This window comes from Stegostoma tigrinum, chromosome 1 (genome assembly GCF_030684315.1).
Source record: "Stegostoma tigrinum isolate sSteTig4 chromosome 1, sSteTig4.hap1, whole genome shotgun sequence".
Taxonomy (NCBI): Eukaryota; Metazoa; Chordata; class Chondrichthyes; order Orectolobiformes; family Stegostomatidae; genus Stegostoma; species Stegostoma tigrinum.
Genome location: NC_081354.1, coordinates 26255790 through 26274403, shown reverse-complemented (window position 1 = coordinate 26274403; position 18614 = coordinate 26255790). Strand labels below are relative to the sequence as shown.

Below are 18614 nucleotides of genomic sequence, written 5' to 3'. Positions count from 1 at the left end.
AACCTGTGGGTGGCATCGCTGTGGCACTGCAGGAGGCCCAGGATGGACACATTGTCTACCGAACCGGAGGGGGAGTTGTTTCGTGCGAACCGAGCATAGGTGTTCCACAAAGCCGTCCCCAAGACTCCACTTGGTTTCCCCAATGTAGAGGAGTCTTGGGGACCGCTTTGAGGAACACCTACACTCAGTTCGCACTAAACAACTGCACCTCCCAGTCGCGAGCCATTTCAACTCCCCCTCCCGTTCCTCAGACGACATGTCCAGCCTGGGCCTCCTGCAGCGCCATAAAGATGCCACCCGAAGGTTGCAGGAACAGCAACTCATATTCCGCTTGGGAACCCTGCAGCTCAATGGTATCAATGTGGACTTCACAAGCTTCAAAATCTCCCCTTTGCTGACCGCATCCCAAAATCAGCTCAGCTCGCCCCCGTCTCCCTAACCTGTCCTTCCTCCAACCTGTCCCCTCCTCCCATCTCAAGCCCCACCCCCCTCTCCTACCTACCAGCCTCATCCCAACCCCTTGGCCTGCCTGTCCTCCCTGGACTGTCCTATCCCCTCCCTAACTCCCCACCTACACTCACCTTTACTGGCTCCAACTCCGTCTCTTTGACCTAACTGTCTCCTCTCCACCAATCTTCTCCTCTCTCCCTATTTATTTCAGAATCCCCTTCCCCTCCCCCATTTCTGATGAAGGGTCTAGGCCCGAAACGTCAGCCTTCCTGCTCCCAAGACGCTGCTTGGTCTGCTGTGTTCATCCAGCTCTACACCTTGTAATTTCAAATGCACAGTTATTATTTCTTGTCTTTTTGCAGCTGCCAAATCAGTTCAGTGTTTTGTTTTAAATTTTCTTTTTTACGCAGTTTGGAAAACAAATATAAATTTTAAGATGCTCCTTTTCGGCCTGCTGTCCCCACTTTTCTTTATAACTTACATCTTTCTTTCCAATTGTTCTGTTTTCTATCGCAAAATATTCATATTTTTGCGTTCCTTTTATTTAAGCTTTATTACAACTTACTGACCAACTCCTTGCAAGCATAGCTCTAACATCAATGTAGGTAATTTTCTCAGAATATGCAGACAACACAGCATTAACAGGATTTAACACATTCACTCTTTCCCTTTAGACACAGGTATCCAGAGACCTGACATGCCCTGTTACAAGGTTTTGTTTAAGATCACAGTATAAAGTAATTCTGCACAGTTGAATACTCACACCTCACATCCTAAGCCCCTGACTGTGGTGCTGTTTGAATGAATTATCATTTGAAAAGTCATGCATTTTACAAAGCTTTTAGTAAAAGTTACAGAAGACTCAAACAAAACACAACTACTTAATAACTTGGTGAGAGATACATGCAAATGAACTGCACATACCAAGAATCCCCAGATCATTTTTTTTGACCAAGGCAGTGCTAGCTGATCCAATTCAAAGTAGCAGTCCAGGTGCCACAGTTATTGGGAGAGTTTCTGTTCTTGGTCACTATGCTGTAACGTGAACACACAATCCTTTTTCTCACCATTGGATTTTCCCAGATTGAGTGACAATATGATCACACTCTGAAGTACAACCCCTCACCAACACTCTGAATCCTTAAATGGTCTGCAACACTTCTAAATGTGAACAATAATTACTAAAGTAACAGAATCAAGATCCAGCGATCCATGTATCAGCATGATTCTTCAGGGGGATGATAAGACAGAGTGCGAAGTTGAGAAGTTCTGACAAACTGTGTCTTTTTCCAACAATATTCAAATTTAGTACAACTAAACTTGGGGACAGCACAGTGGTTAGCACTGCAGCCTCACTGCGCCAGGGACCCGGGTTTGATTCCACCCTCAGGTGACTGTCTGTGTGGAGTTTGTACATTCTCCCCGTGTCTGCGTGGGTTTTCTCCGGGTGCTCCAGTTTCCTCCCACAGTCCAAAGATGTGCAGGCTAAATTGCCCATCATGTGCAGGGATGTGCAAGCTAGGTGGATTATCCATGGGAGTTGCAGGGTTATTGGAATAGAGTAGGGGGAGTGGGTCTGGGTGAAATGCTGTTTGGGGGGTGTTGGTGTGGACTCTACGGGTTGAATGGCCTGCTTCCACACTGTAGCGATTCTGTGAAAACCTAATTTTTGTCATTTGAAGTGTTTGGTTGATGAACTGTCCTCAAGTATCTTAATCAAACCTTCAACTATAATTTCAGCCTGTAGAAGATAATTTGCTTCTATACTTCATAGGCCAAATTACAATTCTAAAGACTAATCTCTTCAACAGACCCGGTTAACAATAAATAACTTACAAATGTCAAAAAAACTTCCCATAATCTCAACAATTTTGTTATATTTCAGTAATTCTTAACCTTTTGGTGATAGTAAGTGTTAATTCAATGGTGTGGGGAAGGGAGTGGAAAGGAGTCACATTTGACAGTCTGAGGAGTTGACTGAACTTGGCTGAACTATAGAATGACAAAACTGCTGGGCATCCTATGTTAAAGATAGTTATCTACTGATGTTTATTCAGCTTTCACATGCTGACAGGGCTCAGCAATTCCTCAATGAGATCAGCAGCTGTCACCCTCTAAGTATGTAAGCAAGCCTCGCAAAGACTTTTATCCTGGCAGGGAATATTTGAAAAGTTTACATGGAGGCGATAGTCTTCTTACAACAATTCTTGCAGATTTGCATTTGCAACTTCTCAAAGGGTTGCTGGTCAAACTGTGTTTCAGGATGAGCTCAGGCAGTGACATTTGGCAGCATCTTCATCACAGTAACATCACAAGTGAGGCTGATCTGTCTTTGTCTGGTGGCTAGAGGTTTATCCTGAGCAGCTCTGAGATGCAGGACTCTGTGCTATACGTTCTGTTCCCTGGGATGCACTCAGAGACAAACATCTATTGTGCTTTGGGGCGGCACGGGTGGCTCAGTGGTTAGCACTGCTGCCTCACAGCACCAGGGACCCAGGTTCGATTCCAGCCTCGGGCAACTGTCTGTGTGGAGTTTGCACATTCTCCCTGTGTCTGCATGGGTTTTCTCCGGGTGCTCCAGTTTCCTCCCACAGTCCAAAGATGTGCAGGCTAGGTGGATTGGCCACGCTAAATTGCCCATAGTATTCAGGGATGTGTAGATTAGGTTGGTTATAGGGAGATGGGTCTGGGTTGGATGTTCCAAGGGTCAGTGTGGACTTGTTGCGCCAAAGCACCTATTTCCACAGGGTAGGGATTCCATGCTTATATGACCATCAACTCAGTGAAAGACGCTCCTAGGCTGCCTGAAACTAGTTGGTCTTCCAGAGCAACAAGTTGGCATAGACAGTGTTGCAGACTGGTACATTCCAAGGTCTAGGAATGCGTGCTCAGGGAGGCACTCGAGTTTGGGGTAGCCTCTGCCAAGGCACAGTGGGGAAATGAAACTGCCTGAGGTCTTTCTGTCAAAGTTAAATGAGGGTTCATTCAGTTATCAGACCCTCCCTGTGCCTCAAGTGTCAAGTAAGAAATGCCTTTGTTTGTAGTACTGGATTGAGTCAAACTCAAATCATTGTTTCTTCATATGCTACTGTAAAGAACCAAATTGCTTTAGTGACAATGTGGTGTATAATAACGTATACTTTTGAAATTTAAAAAAGTCTGGTGGTTACACATATGTGCTTATATCGAGAACAGATCATTGAACAGAAATCAGGCCAAATCTTTTCCCAGGTAGCCCAGGTGCACTGAGGCTAGCAACACTGGTCAGCTGCTAGTTGGGCTGAAATTTGCTAGATCAGCATTAACCAGGGATGGAATACACTACACCGCTCAGTATCGCACCGGCTGCAATGTTTATCCACTGAATCATGTTAGGAACTAAGAAAATGTAAAGCTACTTTTCATTTTCTTTCAGTCTCCCTATTCCCCATAGATCTCTGCAATACTGCTGTAGAAGGTGGTGGAAGGGACACCACCATGTGTCATAATACCTTCAACCTTGTCTCCTTTTAAAGGAAATGATGAAGAAACTGTTCCGCCTAGGCCTCACAGGTAATGATTGCCATGCAAATGAACTGGCTTTATTGAAGACCAAGTGCACATATTTGGGAATACCACTTTTTAAAATACATTACTGCTCACCTTGATTAAAGAACAACCCAGAAGTCCAAAATACAACCAGGAACACGGGATAGAATTCAACAGAGTTCTGCCTGCAGGGAATTAAACACAAAAAGCATTAATTCATTGACAATGGATGTTTCCAAAATATTCCTTTGAAATTGCTTGGAAATGTCCTCCCCCAGAAGTTCTCCAACTCTCCACACCTTGGTAATGATCTGCTGTAAATTCTTCCATCAGGCAGAAGATACAGAAGCTTGAACATACACACAAGCAGGTTGAGGAACAGTTTCTTCCTGGCTATCTCGAGATCGATGAATGGACTCTGTAGCCTCAAATAATGCTGATCTTGCTAACGTTGATCTTGCCTCATGCACGCCCTGCGCCATATAACCTGTAGGCCTCTGCTGAAGTCTTTTTGATCCATACATCCTTTGCTTACTATGGACTGCCTGTATTTGGGTACGCGTGACAATAAATAAATAAATAAGGTGCTGAATCACACTGGAAATTACCTCCATGCAATTCTGATGAAAGATGACAGAATTTATTCCTTCCACCCCGCCGATGCTATATGACCTGATAAATGTGGTGCAGTTTAATGTGTAAGAGGTTGTTGCTCTGGCAGGAAGAGTAGAAAAGCAGAAGACCAGAGTACTGTTGAAATGAAGAGAAACTGCAAAATACGGTGGTTGAGGGACCTAGCTGCTGTTGTACACAAATCTCAAACAGTCAGCACACAGATACAGTAATAATCGAGGTGCCAAATAGAATGTCAGCCTTTAGTGCAAGGAGAATGAAATATAGAAGTATAAATGTTTGGCTTCAACTATACAGGACTTTACTGACATCTCATCGAGAATACAAGTACAGTTTTGATCAACTTACCCAGCGAGGGATACTTTTGCATTGGAAGCAGTTCACAGAAGGTTCACTAGGCTGATTTGTGGAGTGAGGAATTTGTCTCATGAGGAAGAGTTGGAAGAAGGACAGGTGATGTGGTTGAAGCATGAAGGACCCAGCCATGGTTAACTGGGTAAATGTTGAGAGGATATTCCGCTTGCATCTCAGGCTAAAGGGCATAGTTTCAAATTAAGTGGTCTTCCACTTCAGATGGAGAGGAGGAGAAATTTCTTCTCTCAGAAGGTCATTAATCTTTGGAATTCGCTTCCTTATTGAGTACAGCAGGCTGTACCACTGAATCGATTCAAAGCTGAGTTAGACAAGAGGATGGAGGATTTTGGGGTGGTAGGAGAATCAACGTGGGGCACCCAAATCAGTGATGTTACCGAACAAATGACCCACTCCAGCCTCAATTTCTGGCATTTTGCTTTTATTTCACCTGAATCTAAGAACATCCAAACTACTGATTTACCAAGGCAAAGAGAGGGAAGAAGTGGAACTGGAATTCTGTCCAGTCTGATTCTCACCTCATCACTCACACACGCGTTCCTATTTACGAAAAGAAATTCCAGCTCTGAACATAGAACATAGAACATTACAGCACAGTACAGGCCCTTCGGCCCTCGATGTTGTGCCGACCTGTCATACCGATCTGAAGCCCATCTAACCTACACTATTCCATGTACATCCATATGCTTATCCAATGACGCCTTAAATGTGCCTAAAGTTGGCGAATCTACTACCGTTGCAGGCAAAGCGTTCCATTCCCTTACTACTCTCTGAGTAAAGAAACTACCTCTGACATCTGTCCTATATCTTTCACCCCTCAATTTAAAGCTATGCCCCCTCGTGCTCGCCGTCCCCATCCTAGGAAAAAGGCTCTCCCTACCCACCCTGTCTAACCCTCTGATTATTTTATATGTTTCAATTAAGTCATCTCTCAACCTTCTTCTCTCTAATGAAAACAGCCTCAAGTCCCTCAGCCTTTCCTCGTAAGACCTTCCCTCCAGACCAGGCAACATCCTAGTAAATCTCCTCTGCACCCCTTCCAAAGCTTCCACATCCTTCTTATAATGCGGTGACCAGAACTGTACACAATACTCCAAGTGCGGCCGCACCAGAGTTTTGTACAGCTTCACCATAACCTCTTGGTTCCGGAACTCAATCCCTCTATTAATAAAAGCTGAAACACTGTATGCCTTCTTAACAGCCCTGTCAACCTGGGTGGCAACTTTCAAGGATCTGTGTACATGGACACCGAGATCTCTCTGCTCATCTACACTACTAAGAGTCTTACCATTAGCCCTGTACTTTGCCTTCCGGTTACTCCTACCAAAGTGCATCACCTCACACTTGTCTGCATTAAACTCCATTTGCCACCTCTCAGCCCAGCTCTGCAGCTTATCTATGTCTCTCTGCAACCTATAGCATCCTTCGTCACTTTCCACAACTCCACCGACCTTAGTATCGTCTGCAAATTTACTAACCCATCCTTCTACGCCCTCATCCAGGTCATTTATAAAAATGACGAACTGCAGTGGACCCAACATCGACCCTTGCGGTACACCACTAGTAACTGGTCTCCAGGATGAACATTTCCCATCAACTACCACCCTCTGTCTTCTGTCAGCAAGCCAATTTCTGATCCAAACTGCTATATCTCCCACAATTCCATACCTCCGCATTTTGTACAATAGCCTACTGTGGGGAACCTTATGGAACGCCTTGCTGAAATCCATATACACCACATCAACCGGTTTACTCTCATCCACCTGTTTGATCACCTTCTCAAAGAACTCAATAAGGTTTGTGAGGCACGACCTTCCCTTCACAAAACCGTGCTGACTATCCTGAATCAATTTATTCTTTTCTAGATGATTATAAATCCTATCCCTTATAACCTTTTCCAACAATTTACCAACAACTGAGGTAAGGCTCACTGGTCTATAATTACCAGGGTTGTCTCTACTCCCCTTCTTGAACAGGGGAACCACATTTGCTATCCTCCAGTCATCTGGCACTATTCTTGTAGACAATGACGAGTTGAGGATCAATGCAAAAGCCTCGGCAATCTCCTCCCTGGCTTTCCAGAGGATCCGAGGATAAATCGCATCTGGCCCAGGGGACTTATCTATCTTCACCCTCTGAAGGATTTCTAATACCTCTTCCTTGTGAACCTCAATCCCACCTAGTCTAGTAGCCTGTATCTCGGTATTCTCCTCGACAACATTGTCGTTTTCTAGAGTGAATACTGTTGAAAAATATTCATTTAGCGCTTCCCCTATCTCATCTGACTCCACACACAACTTACCACTACTATCCTTGATTGGGCCTAATCTTACTTTCGTCATTCTTTTATTCCTTAAATACCTATAGAAAGCCTTAGGGTTTACCCTGATCCTATCCGCCAACAACTTCTCATGTCTCCTCCTGGCTCTTCTGAGCTCTCTCTTTAGGTCTTTCCTGACTACCTCGTAGCCCTCAAGTGCCCTAACTGAATCTTCACATCTCATCCTAACATAAGCCTTCTTCTTCCTCTTGACCAGAGATTCTACCTCCTTCGTAAACCACGGCTCCTGCACTCTATAGTTTCCTCCCTGCCTGACAGGTACATACTCATCTAGGACACACAGGAGCTTTTCCTTGAATAAGCTCCACATTTCTATTGTGTCCATCCCCTGCAGTTTCCTTCCCCATTCTATGCTCCCTAAATCTTGCCTAATCTCATTGTAATTGCCTTTCCCCCAGCTATAACTCTTGCCCAGTGGTATTCACCTATCCCTTTCCATCACTAAATTAAACATAACAGAATTGTGATTACTATCACCAAAGTGCTCACCTACTTCCAAATCTAACACCTGGCCAGGCTCATTACCCAGTACCAAATCTAATGTGGCTTCGCCCCTTGTTGGGCTATCTACATACTGTGTCAGGAACCCCTCCTGCACACACTGGACAAAAACTGACCCATCTATAGTACTCGAACTATAGTATTCCCAGTCAATATTTGGAAAGTTGAAGTCCCCCATGACAACTAGATAATAGCTGTAAGAGGACTATTCACCTGTGGAGGCCATCACAACCAAGCCTGACCCCCACCCCTACCTGACACCTATATTTGTGCTATATCAGCAAAAATAAATTCTGTAGGGATCAGAAATGGAAAGCATGGTTTTATCTGACCCTTTTTTTAAAAAGGAAGTATTTTTTGACTTAAAGTCTTTTAAAATCTACTAAAATGACAAGCAGTAGCACTCTTTATCTTCAAAGGGCAATTAAATTTCTGGTGAAATCAGAATCATAGAATCCCTACAGTACAGAAGCAGGCCATTTGGCCCATTGAGTCCACACTGACATTCATACATGAAGAGTGGACACGTAGCTAATCTGATGGATAGCTCCTAGCCCTTTGTGAATTGATATTTCTGGACAAACCAGTAGTTTTCTGTTGTAAGGAGGGCAAGAAAAGGGCAAACTGAATCATTCACCTTGATGAAGCGCAGCACTAATTTATGCCTCTGTTATTTCAGCAAGCAGCCATCACAATACAATTGCACACAAATGATTCATGTTCATGTGAAGTCAAATCTTATGTTGTCTAAAGGCTTGTGCTGAATTATTAACCAGCACCATATCATTATATGGATATGCCTCAATTAAGGTGAAGGGACTGACTGACATTAATTATTGGCAATCAAAGGTTGTATCTGTAAGCAAATAAAACCTCTACTTGTTTCCCCCTACTTCTGAGTGAAACAAAAGGGAAGGTTCCCTCACAATGTTTTATAAAAATAAAATCGGTTACAATAAATTCTCTGACAACATACGATCTCTGCCTCCTGTCCAATCTCAAGCTCCAAATCTTTTACGACAGGAAAGTCAAATACTTCTGCTGCCTTTACTCCAGACCATATCAGCTCATTTGTCACCTCACTTGTGCCTTTGTCTAGTTCAAACTCAAATATCCCAATGTTTTCCTGGCTTGACTCCTATCCCCGAAACTTGAGTTCAAACAGACATGCACTGCCAATGGCCCCTCTAACCTTCCAATGCTGCTTGGGGCTTATTAAAGTGTGGAGGGTCTTTAAAATGGCATAGCCATGCAAAACAATGTGGGGCCTTAAAGGTCCCTACGTGACTACCTACAGAGTGCTATATTGCTCCTCAGCTTAGGGGGAACACAATGACAATAACCTTTGTACTGCTCCATCATGCACCCTTCCTGTCTACTGCCAATATGATGTTGGCCATTCCTTCTAAGTCAGTCTCTCCTTGGCCAGGCATCTGCTTCTAGCCCTGCAACACCATGGAAGAGTTTATTTACAATGGACCTAGCATATATAGAGAGTAGGCTACATCTCTCCGTAATACAGTAACAAGTTAGCAAAACTGGCAGAAAGCTCTCTTCACGAAAATGTCAAACACTTCCAGTAACTCAACCACAGAATTTACTTCAGTTCTCAGCAAAGGGAAGTGGAGGGTGAAAGGAACATCTGCCAAGATCCTGCTGTCTCTTGTTATCCCCTGGATCTCGAACCCAAATGGAAAGTATATGCATTTGTTGATATTGTTCGGAGCAAGACCAGCTTCAACAACTTATTTATAATTGCACCTTTTACATAACAAAGGACACTTCCGTTATAAGTAACATTATAAAACAAAGTATGACATTTTATATTATGTGTACATTATAAAACAAAGTATGACAATGGGCCATAAAGTAACATATTAGGCCAGATGGTTAAACATCTTAAAAACATTGAGAGGTGAAGTGATGGAATTCTACAGCTCAGAACTTACACAACTGAAAGCACAGACAGCAATAGTGCGAAATTTATAAATCTGGAGTGCACAGGAATCTAGAATTAATGCAGCACAGATATTGGAGGGTTGTGGAGCTCGACAGGGTGTCAGAGATAGGGACGGGCAAAACCAGGTTGGGATTTGAAAACAAAGATGATCATTTTAAAAGCAAGACGTTGCTAGATGGGGCACCAGTGGAAGAAAAGGAGTACAGAAGTGATAAGGGAAAGCGCCTGGTTGTGAGTTAAGACATGGGCAGAGTTCCAGTTGAGCTCAAGTTTATGTGGGAGACTAGATGGATGGGTGTTGAAATAATAAAAGGTAACAAAAGGTGTAGGTTAGGATTTCAGCAAAGGATGTGCTGAGATGGGATGAAGTTCAGTGACATTATGGAAGAGAATCAGCATTCTTTACTTGGCACAAATTTGGTTGGAAGCTTATCTGAGGATCAAGTGTGACTCCAAGGTGCAAACAGACTGGGCTTTATCACAGACTGTTGCCAAGGACACAAGTTGACCATAGCCAAGAAGTGGAGTTTGGAAGGTATTTGAAAACTATTGCTTTCATTTTCAAAGTACTTCTTTGGAGTAAATTTCTGCCAAACCTGTACTGGATATCAGATATGCAGTCTGATAGTTAGGAGTAGTTGAGAGATGTGGCAGTGGTAATGGTGGGGTGGTAGAGTTGGGTGTCATCAATGTACATGTGAAAACTCTTGCCATGCCTTTGGATGATGTCACTGAACAGCCAAAGACAGATCCTTTGCCACTCCAGAGGAAATAATGGAGAGCAGGACGAGAAGCCACTGAATGCCATTCTCTAGCTATGATTAGATAGATACAAATAGGATCAGTGTCTCCTATTTGGGCAACAATGAGGAAGGGCTTAGATGAGGGTAGTGCGGCCAACCATCAAAATGGTTACAAACAAGTCGGAACAGCTGGCTGTGATGCATGTCTAAAAAGTTACTCAAAGATTATTAACGAGGCTCATTAAATCAAGAATTGGGACAGGTATCAAAGCTGAAAACCACAAGTCAATACTTTCAAGGAGAGGAAGATAAAGTAAACATTAAAGGTAAATGGTTAATTATTTTAAAAAGCTGAAAATGTGTTTGAGAGTCTGTCTTTGTTCTTGCACAGATTGCAACTGCTTATGGACTACTTATTGTTGTGTTGGCTGCCAAATGCTAGTCCTCCCCGACTCCATGCAGCCCAGTGTAGTTCAGTCTGAGTCATTGGGAACTCTGAGCTACAGTTCTAGCTGGTCAGAGTCATGAAATTGTAGTGTCGTTTACAATGTTTACATAGTACAGGTCTTGCTCCTCTCCAGGGATGATGTCAACTTGAATATCCTGCTAATTATTTAACTGCAAAAAGAAAAACCCAAGATTGATTTATGCCTAACAAGACAGTTAATTAAGAAAAATGCAGTAAGAACTTTGATTTTTTTTCAAATTGATGAAAAAGTAGTCTTTAAATGACCACACTAAAAAGCTTAAGCACAATTTCATTTGGGAATAATTGGAAGAAGGAAATCCTCAGTCAATTCATCAGATTCAATACGTATTATAAAAAGCTTGAGTAAACTTACTGTGCACGAAATATTCTTTCAAAATCAGGAGATCCTGTAACTGATGGTGGAGTGATTTTATACTTCTTCCTGGCACTTCCTACTTGCTTGGCAAAATATGCTGCACATACAATGGAAAGTTTGCTTATTAAACAGTATACATAAAGGGAGATATGCCGGGACAAAGATTTAATATGGACAATACAAAGTATGTAGATGATAGCATTCTCATAGTCTAACACACACACCATGCAACTTTTAACATATTAAATGGCTCCAAGTTCAAAGGTCAGGAAACACAGCAGACCATTGAAAATGATGGCAATGCCTGATGAGAAGCAAATGGGCAGGATAGAAGACTCACTGCTGGTATGGATTTTATAAATCAAGTAGTAAATAGAAGTTCATTCACAGCAACACACTCCCATTTGAACCAACGTTTCAAACCAAATTTGACTTGGATAAAAATGGATTAGACATTTAAATTAATTCTTTTAGTCTTCAGCCTCATATCTTCTTGTTTGCAGCTCTGTCATCTCGTAATAAATTTGCTTGCTCTATAAACCTTTCCTGATGTTTTCAGGAACAAAGACAAGTAGGAAATAAGCTCACAGTGTGGAGCTGGAGGAACACAGCAAGCCAGGCAGCATCAGAGGAGCAGGAAAGCTGACATTTTGGGTTGGGACCTTGCTTCAGAAATGACCCGAAACTTCAACTTTCCTGCTCCTCTGATGCTGCCTGACCTGTTGTGTTCCTCCAGCTCCACAGTCTGATCTCTGACTCCAGCATTGGCAGTTCTTACTATCTCTAGGAAATGAGCTCAACTCTGTTCTGTCACTGCTGTTCCTTTTAATGGACCAATGCACAGCCAAGTCACAGAAGCATTAGCCTAAATCAGAGAGATGAGCTTCACTGACATAAACTGATGTGCCCCAAATTAATTAATAGCAAAGGTGAATTTCGTCCACATATTTCATTACCAAACTGAGAACTTTCCTTCCTAATTTGTCCCCAGGCCATTGTCTCCCAAATTGGGGGTAACATGCTCTGTATCATAAGTCACAGCTGTCTAACACTGACTGCTACCAGGCTATCACCCTTCGTGGCTCCAGTTATACCACAAACTATGGCAGTCCATACAACATGAGGGAGACACAGTTAGCTCTGAAATAATGTGAACTGCAGATGCTGGAGAATCCAAGATAACAAAGTGTGAAGTGGGATGAACACAGCAGGCCAAGCAGCATCTCAGGAGCACAAAAGCTGACGTTTCGGGCCCAGACCCTTCACCCAGCCTGGTCTTCACCTAAGAACGATGTATGTACATTATCAGCAGGGGCCACTGCTTAACAAATAGAAGCAGATATCTTAGTTTAAACAGTCTCCTCTCTCTGAGGGTTGTGAAACCCAAATGACAGTCACACCCACTGTTGCCCAAGAGACAGACTAATCCAGCACAAAGAAGCAACTGAATTTTTGGCCTTCCTATCTAGTTCTAAACAAGTAGCATGACAGGCGTCGACTGATCATTCTACAAATATGAAGGAAAGAGAAATGCATATAATCTGTGAGGTCAACATTGCTTTGTACTGTTGTACACACCTATTGGGAATTACACTTCATGTAATCTGCTTAGGACCTCTTGTGGTCAAAATATGGTATTGCAGTAATATGCATAACTCACAAGACATTTTCGACATGACATCACAGGCAAACTAGTGACACATTCATTTTTACACACACACTCTATTTCCTGACGTGAGCCCATTCACACCTGGGTCAGAATGTTTGACTTTGTTTTCAATAAAAACACAGAAATATTGCGGTTTCCTTAAAACGGGAGAAGAGTGAAGCTGCATGTTTGGAAATGAAACACAATCCTTTGTTTCATTTCAGATTTCTACAAAACAATTTCTATCAAAATCATATCATATTTCCACCTTCAGAGACCCCATAATGCAGAATCTGTTATGCCTTTTATTATTCTTCAATTTGAGGTGCTTCACTTGTCCACGGTTACCTTCAGTTGTCAAAGACAAATTATTTCTACATTAGCTCAGATGTCAACCTCCACATGGTAACATACCTTCACACTTGGCTGCTAGTGTCTCTCTCTTGCTTTAGATTTATTTACTGACACTCCATGTTTTCTGTGGGATTTCTTTGTTACCTGGCAAAGTTTTTTTCTATTTTATTTTAAGAAGTATGATCTAGCATTGAGCAATTGGTGTCAAAGAGTTGACTGCAGCCCACATCAGCAGAAACAGCCGAACTGTATTGATTACACAAATCCATGCCACTAGCGGTTCAGTGGGTTACAGGCTATCCCACGATGCTGCTAACTGATATAAACTAACGTGGCAGATGAAAATTATCCAAAGTTTGACTTGTGCACATTGCTGATTCCAACCAGAATCAATCTGCTAGGGATCAAGTGGTGGGATACATGCAAAGAACAGTGCTACATGCACAATGAGTACTTAGTAATCCATTGCAGAAAATGACATTGCTGATGATCTGATAGGATTTCTTACACTAAAGTTGACTAGTTCACCATACAGATTCATCCACAAGAAAATAAAATTCCTTCGATAAGATCCATGGAGTATATGAATAGACTGTAATGGGAGTCCACTCAGAAAAAGGACTGGATGAGAATGACAAATAAAGAAGAATATAATCAACATTACTCTACATAGACCTTGAAAACACAGTCACATCATTCTAGTTTCAGGTCACAAAGATCTTCATCTCAGAAACATTTTTGACATATGGTGGGTTAATTTCAAAATACAAGGAACATCTATAAAAACACAACTGGTGAAGCAGTGATAATTTGGGTTCTGAACTTAATCCACCAACATAAAATATCACCCCATTACTCAACCATGTGATCATCTAGCAATGAAAATTTTTCATGAGGTTAATCAGCATGGAGTTATTGAAGGTTTTATGTTGTGAATATAGTGTGAACTAGACAATTGCTCAAATAACACTATGAATCTATGAGATATTGAATCACACTTTGAAGATCATGGGTTGACTGCTCCAAGTTGCTCACAGAGGACTCAATTTCTGGTAAGATATGAAAGAATTATTTAACATTTTAAGGAAAATATTCAGAGGAATATTCTTAGAATTATGTGAGATATATAAAGAGAAGCAGGTGGTTAGTCCATGCTAGTGTTTATGTTCTGCTACAGCCTCCTTTCATCTTTCCTGATTTAAATCTCAGTGTAACCCTCTACTTCTTTCTGCCTCTATTGTTACCAATCTTCTGAATGCCCAGTTGCTGCTCTTTTACACTCATGATAAAGTATCATTACCAGCAGTCTGAGAGCAGGCAGAGGTTAAAACTTGAGAAGAGGACACTAATTCAAAGACTTCCGAGAATCTCATAGTTGACATCACAATCCTCAATGCATTCAATTAGAGTGTATTGCGTTACTTCCGCCATTGCCAGTAAATGGAAACAAGATGGTTTTCTCTCCATCTTCAGTCCGCCTCCCCCCTCTCCCTATTTATTCCAGTTCCCTCTCTGATGAAGGGTCTAGGCCTGAAACATCAGCTTTTGTGCTCCTGAGATGCTGCTTGGCCTGCTGTGTTCATCCAGCTCCACACTTTGTTATATAAGAACCCTACATCTTCATTATCCATCAGCCCACTGTTGCCCCACCATCCCCTTGCCTGAAGTCAAGTGCTGTCCCAAATTAAACTGGTTAACTGGCCTACATCAGAATTTAAACTGAGGCTTCTGGTTTATATGCTGCAGCTATTCACAGAATAAACCTGCTGATGCAATGAGGGAGCCCAACACATTGCACATATTTAGCACTAATGGTCTCATTGGGGGAAATACTTTGGAACAGCTACTGAGTCCAAAAACACAGTCAATTAACTCTGATCATTATTCCAAACATTTAATTTCCATCATGAATACAATTTCAGCTACCTCCACATTAGCACATCGGGGCGGCACGGTGGCTCAGTGGTTAGCACTGCAGCCTCACAGCGCCAGGGACCTGGATTCGATTCCAATCCCAGGCGACTGTCTGTGTAGAGTTTGCACGTTCTCGCCGTGTCTGCGTGGGTTTCCTCCTGCAGTCCAAAGATGTGCAGGCTAGGTGGATTGGCCATGCTAAATTGCCCATAGTGTTCAGGGGTGTGTGGATTATAGGGGGATGGGTCTGGGTGGGATGCTTCGAAGGGCGGTATGGACTTGTTGGGCTGAAGGACCTGTTTCCACACTGTAGGGAATCTAATCCACATCTTGGTCTCAGTATTTTCCTCATGGCACATCCTGATTTTAATTATTAAACCGCAAGACAAAAATAAATCAGCCAAACTAATATGCAAAAACTTACAGAAGCTAAAGACTGACATTGGTGACGAAAGCTTTGCAAGGGTGGGATTCCTTAGCTGAAGGGATGGTGTGGGTGACTTTCAAATGAAGCTTAAGTAGTAAAAATCTTATGTGCCGTGCTGGTGTGGCCAAGCAGCATGAGATATCAAAATGACTTGCTTTTCCCTCCTAATTGGGAGACCCTTTCACTTGATTCTATACAAACAGGCCAAATCTAAAATAAAATGTAATTTATAGACTCAAAAGCCACGCAAGATTTTCTAATTCAACATATTTAGTGGCATTTTGCTGATTGGGAATTTCTGTCTAAATATAGATAAAACTCTCCTTTTCCCTACAATCAATTGCTGTCATTAGGGATAGTGGTGTAATGTTGTCTTTTATTGCCCTTTTTCTGCCCGTCCCCCCCAAAAAAAACATGATCTCACAAAGAAACAACATAGAGATGAGATTCATCCAATGTCCTATCCCCAACGGAATCTACTTTGTCATTTTTGCCTCAGCTACTAAACAGAAGCCTACATTCTTCAGGATGGAGCAATTGCACTAGGGTCCACTGAAATGCCACAGAAACATAATTATTGGTTTTCTGATCAATAGATGTGACCAACCTTTCTCTATTTGTGTTTTAGCTGCTCAAAAATCTGGTCTTCAAACTGAGGAAGACTCTCACCCACATTCCATCTGGTAAATGAAATGATCAGCAATTTCTCTGCTTCAGACACAGGCTTATCTGGCTCAACTCCTTTTGCTCTCCAACTCTCTGCTGGCTGCAGAATCAACCGCGATGCTGCAGCTCTGGAGTCACATGGAAGATTGACCAGGTAAAGACAGCAGATTTCCTTCCCCAGAAGGGAATGTGTGAACCAGGTGGGTTTTCATAATAATCTACCGTGGCTACATAATCATCATTAGACTATTATCATTTTATTCCAGACTACTTTCATTGAATTCAAATTTTACCAATATGCCAAGGTGGGATTCAAACATTCTTTGCTGGGGTTTTGGATCACTAGACCAGTGACGTGGCCAATACACTAATGTCTCTCTCTCTCTCCTGCTGCAGTTATAAGAAAGCCTTTAACCAGACATCAAGCTTATTTCCTTTACCATTTTCTCCATACTTCGAAACAAAACAAACTCCTCCATGAACCGTTCTGGTATCAAGATTAATCAATGATGCAGTGCTAACTCCTTTTAAGTGTTGTCTTGTGACAATTCAGGAGGCTAGTCAGCCCATCATATCCATGGATTTTCAAAAATGCTATCCCACCTATCCCCTATCCATTTCCCATTGTTCTCTATTTGTTTTCCCTTTTCAGAACATATCCAATTCCTTTCTGAAAAGTACTATCAAATCAGCTTCTGTCACTTGTTTTTCTGACAATATATTACAGATCACAATAAGCAGCTACTTTTAAAGTCTGCTTATGGCCTTAGAGCCATTTGCCAGTGACTCTAATAGGTACCCTCCAACATTTCTGCTTCTGGAAGCAACTTGCCTGTATTTGATACATCAAAACTGGGCATGTTTATTTTCCCCCCAAAGCCTCTAATCAAATCTTTAAACCATAGCAGCTTCTGAACATCTCACACCTCTAAAACTATTAAGTGTATGTCCTCTGCACTTCTTCCAAAATTTCACTTCCCACCAAGCGTGTAGTGTCTAGAGTTGGTCAGTGTGTAGCTGAGATGTAAAGTTGTTTTATCTGCACATACATACACATATTTCGTCCTGCATTTATATCACATTCCTCCGCTTTGAAAGCCGGACTAAACTGCCCTCTGCCTTCCAAGAAAGGTATTCGTAAACGTGCTGGCTCGTTCACTGCCTTTAACATTTCACCACTTAGGGAAGGAGGTAGGAGTTACCTCAAGGGGTTCCCTCAAGGGGTTCGAGAGAAGGGGAGGGCAAAGAAAAATCAGTTGATCTGTTCCTTATTATCCGAATAAAACATGCAGAACTTAATCAAAGCTAGAATTTGTGCGGCAACCCTCCGAACTCACTGACACGGTCGATGGTAGGCTAAAGTACAGCAGGGACTGTGCATTTGAACAGGAACCAGAAGAAAGGGGGAAGTGATACCTGTTACAGATACAAAACCAACGCCTTACCCTGCTGGGCGACAGATAACAAAGAAACAACAGCTAACAGGACATAATCCTTCGCCATAACTCTAGACAACCTGGAGTAGCCGGTGATAACAACAGGAGCAGTCTATGGGGTGGGGGAAGGAATGATAATTTAGCTCCGCCCATGGGAAGCAGTCTCAGTTCTTGCTCTTGCAGATACATGGTTAGACGCTGCTTTATCCCCTAGAGGGAGACAGAGCCTCCTAGTTAAACCATTCTGACAGTGTGGACGTGGTTAAATAAACCATCAGGGGGGGTAGGAACGCCTCCCCAGAAAACTCTAGTCAGCTGAGCAGCATGGTTCACAACGTAATATCCTCTCATTCGTTCCCATGAAACTGTGCCTAGCCCAAGGAATTTCTCATTTTGCTGATAGAGTGGTAGCTGTCATCACACTTTGGAAGCGTTGGCGGGAGGATAAGATTGCACGTTACCAGATTTACCCTCCCGTAATAAGGCTACTAATTGTTTTATAAAGTGCTGTCTGAATTTCACTGAAACTGATCACTATCGATTAAAATCTTTTGTTTTCCTCACGCTGCAAACGATTATACTTGGAGATAATTTACAAAGTCTTTACATAGGTGTACATTTAAATGCTTATATATATGCGTATATATATTTAAAAACTATGTTCACTATCAAATGCAGAAAATCTGATAAACCCAAGCCTAGTTTCTACGGTTAGAGACGAAAAAAACTGCAGATTGGTGGAATCCAGGGAAGGCAAACAGGAGGCTGGAAGAACACGGCAAATCAGTGATACCCG

The 18614-nt window shown here is 42.3% G+C and overlaps 1 protein-coding gene across 1 annotated transcript in view; it reads right to left on the bottom strand.

Moving 5' to 3' along the window:
* mgst2 (microsomal glutathione S-transferase 2) overlaps positions 1-17961 on the bottom strand; it is a 38489-nt gene extending 20528 nt beyond the window's left edge. The window contains exons 1-3 of the mRNA XM_048537392.2: positions 17828-17961; positions 11371-11470; positions 4093-4163 (exon numbers count right to left, since the gene is read on the bottom strand). Coding sequence (XP_048393349.1) covers positions 4093-4163; positions 11371-11470; positions 17828-17885 — 229 coding nt within the window. The 5' untranslated portion in view covers positions 17886-17961. The remainder of the gene's footprint in view (positions 1-4092; positions 4164-11370; positions 11471-17827) is intronic.
* Positions 17962-18614: the final 653 nt, after the last annotated feature.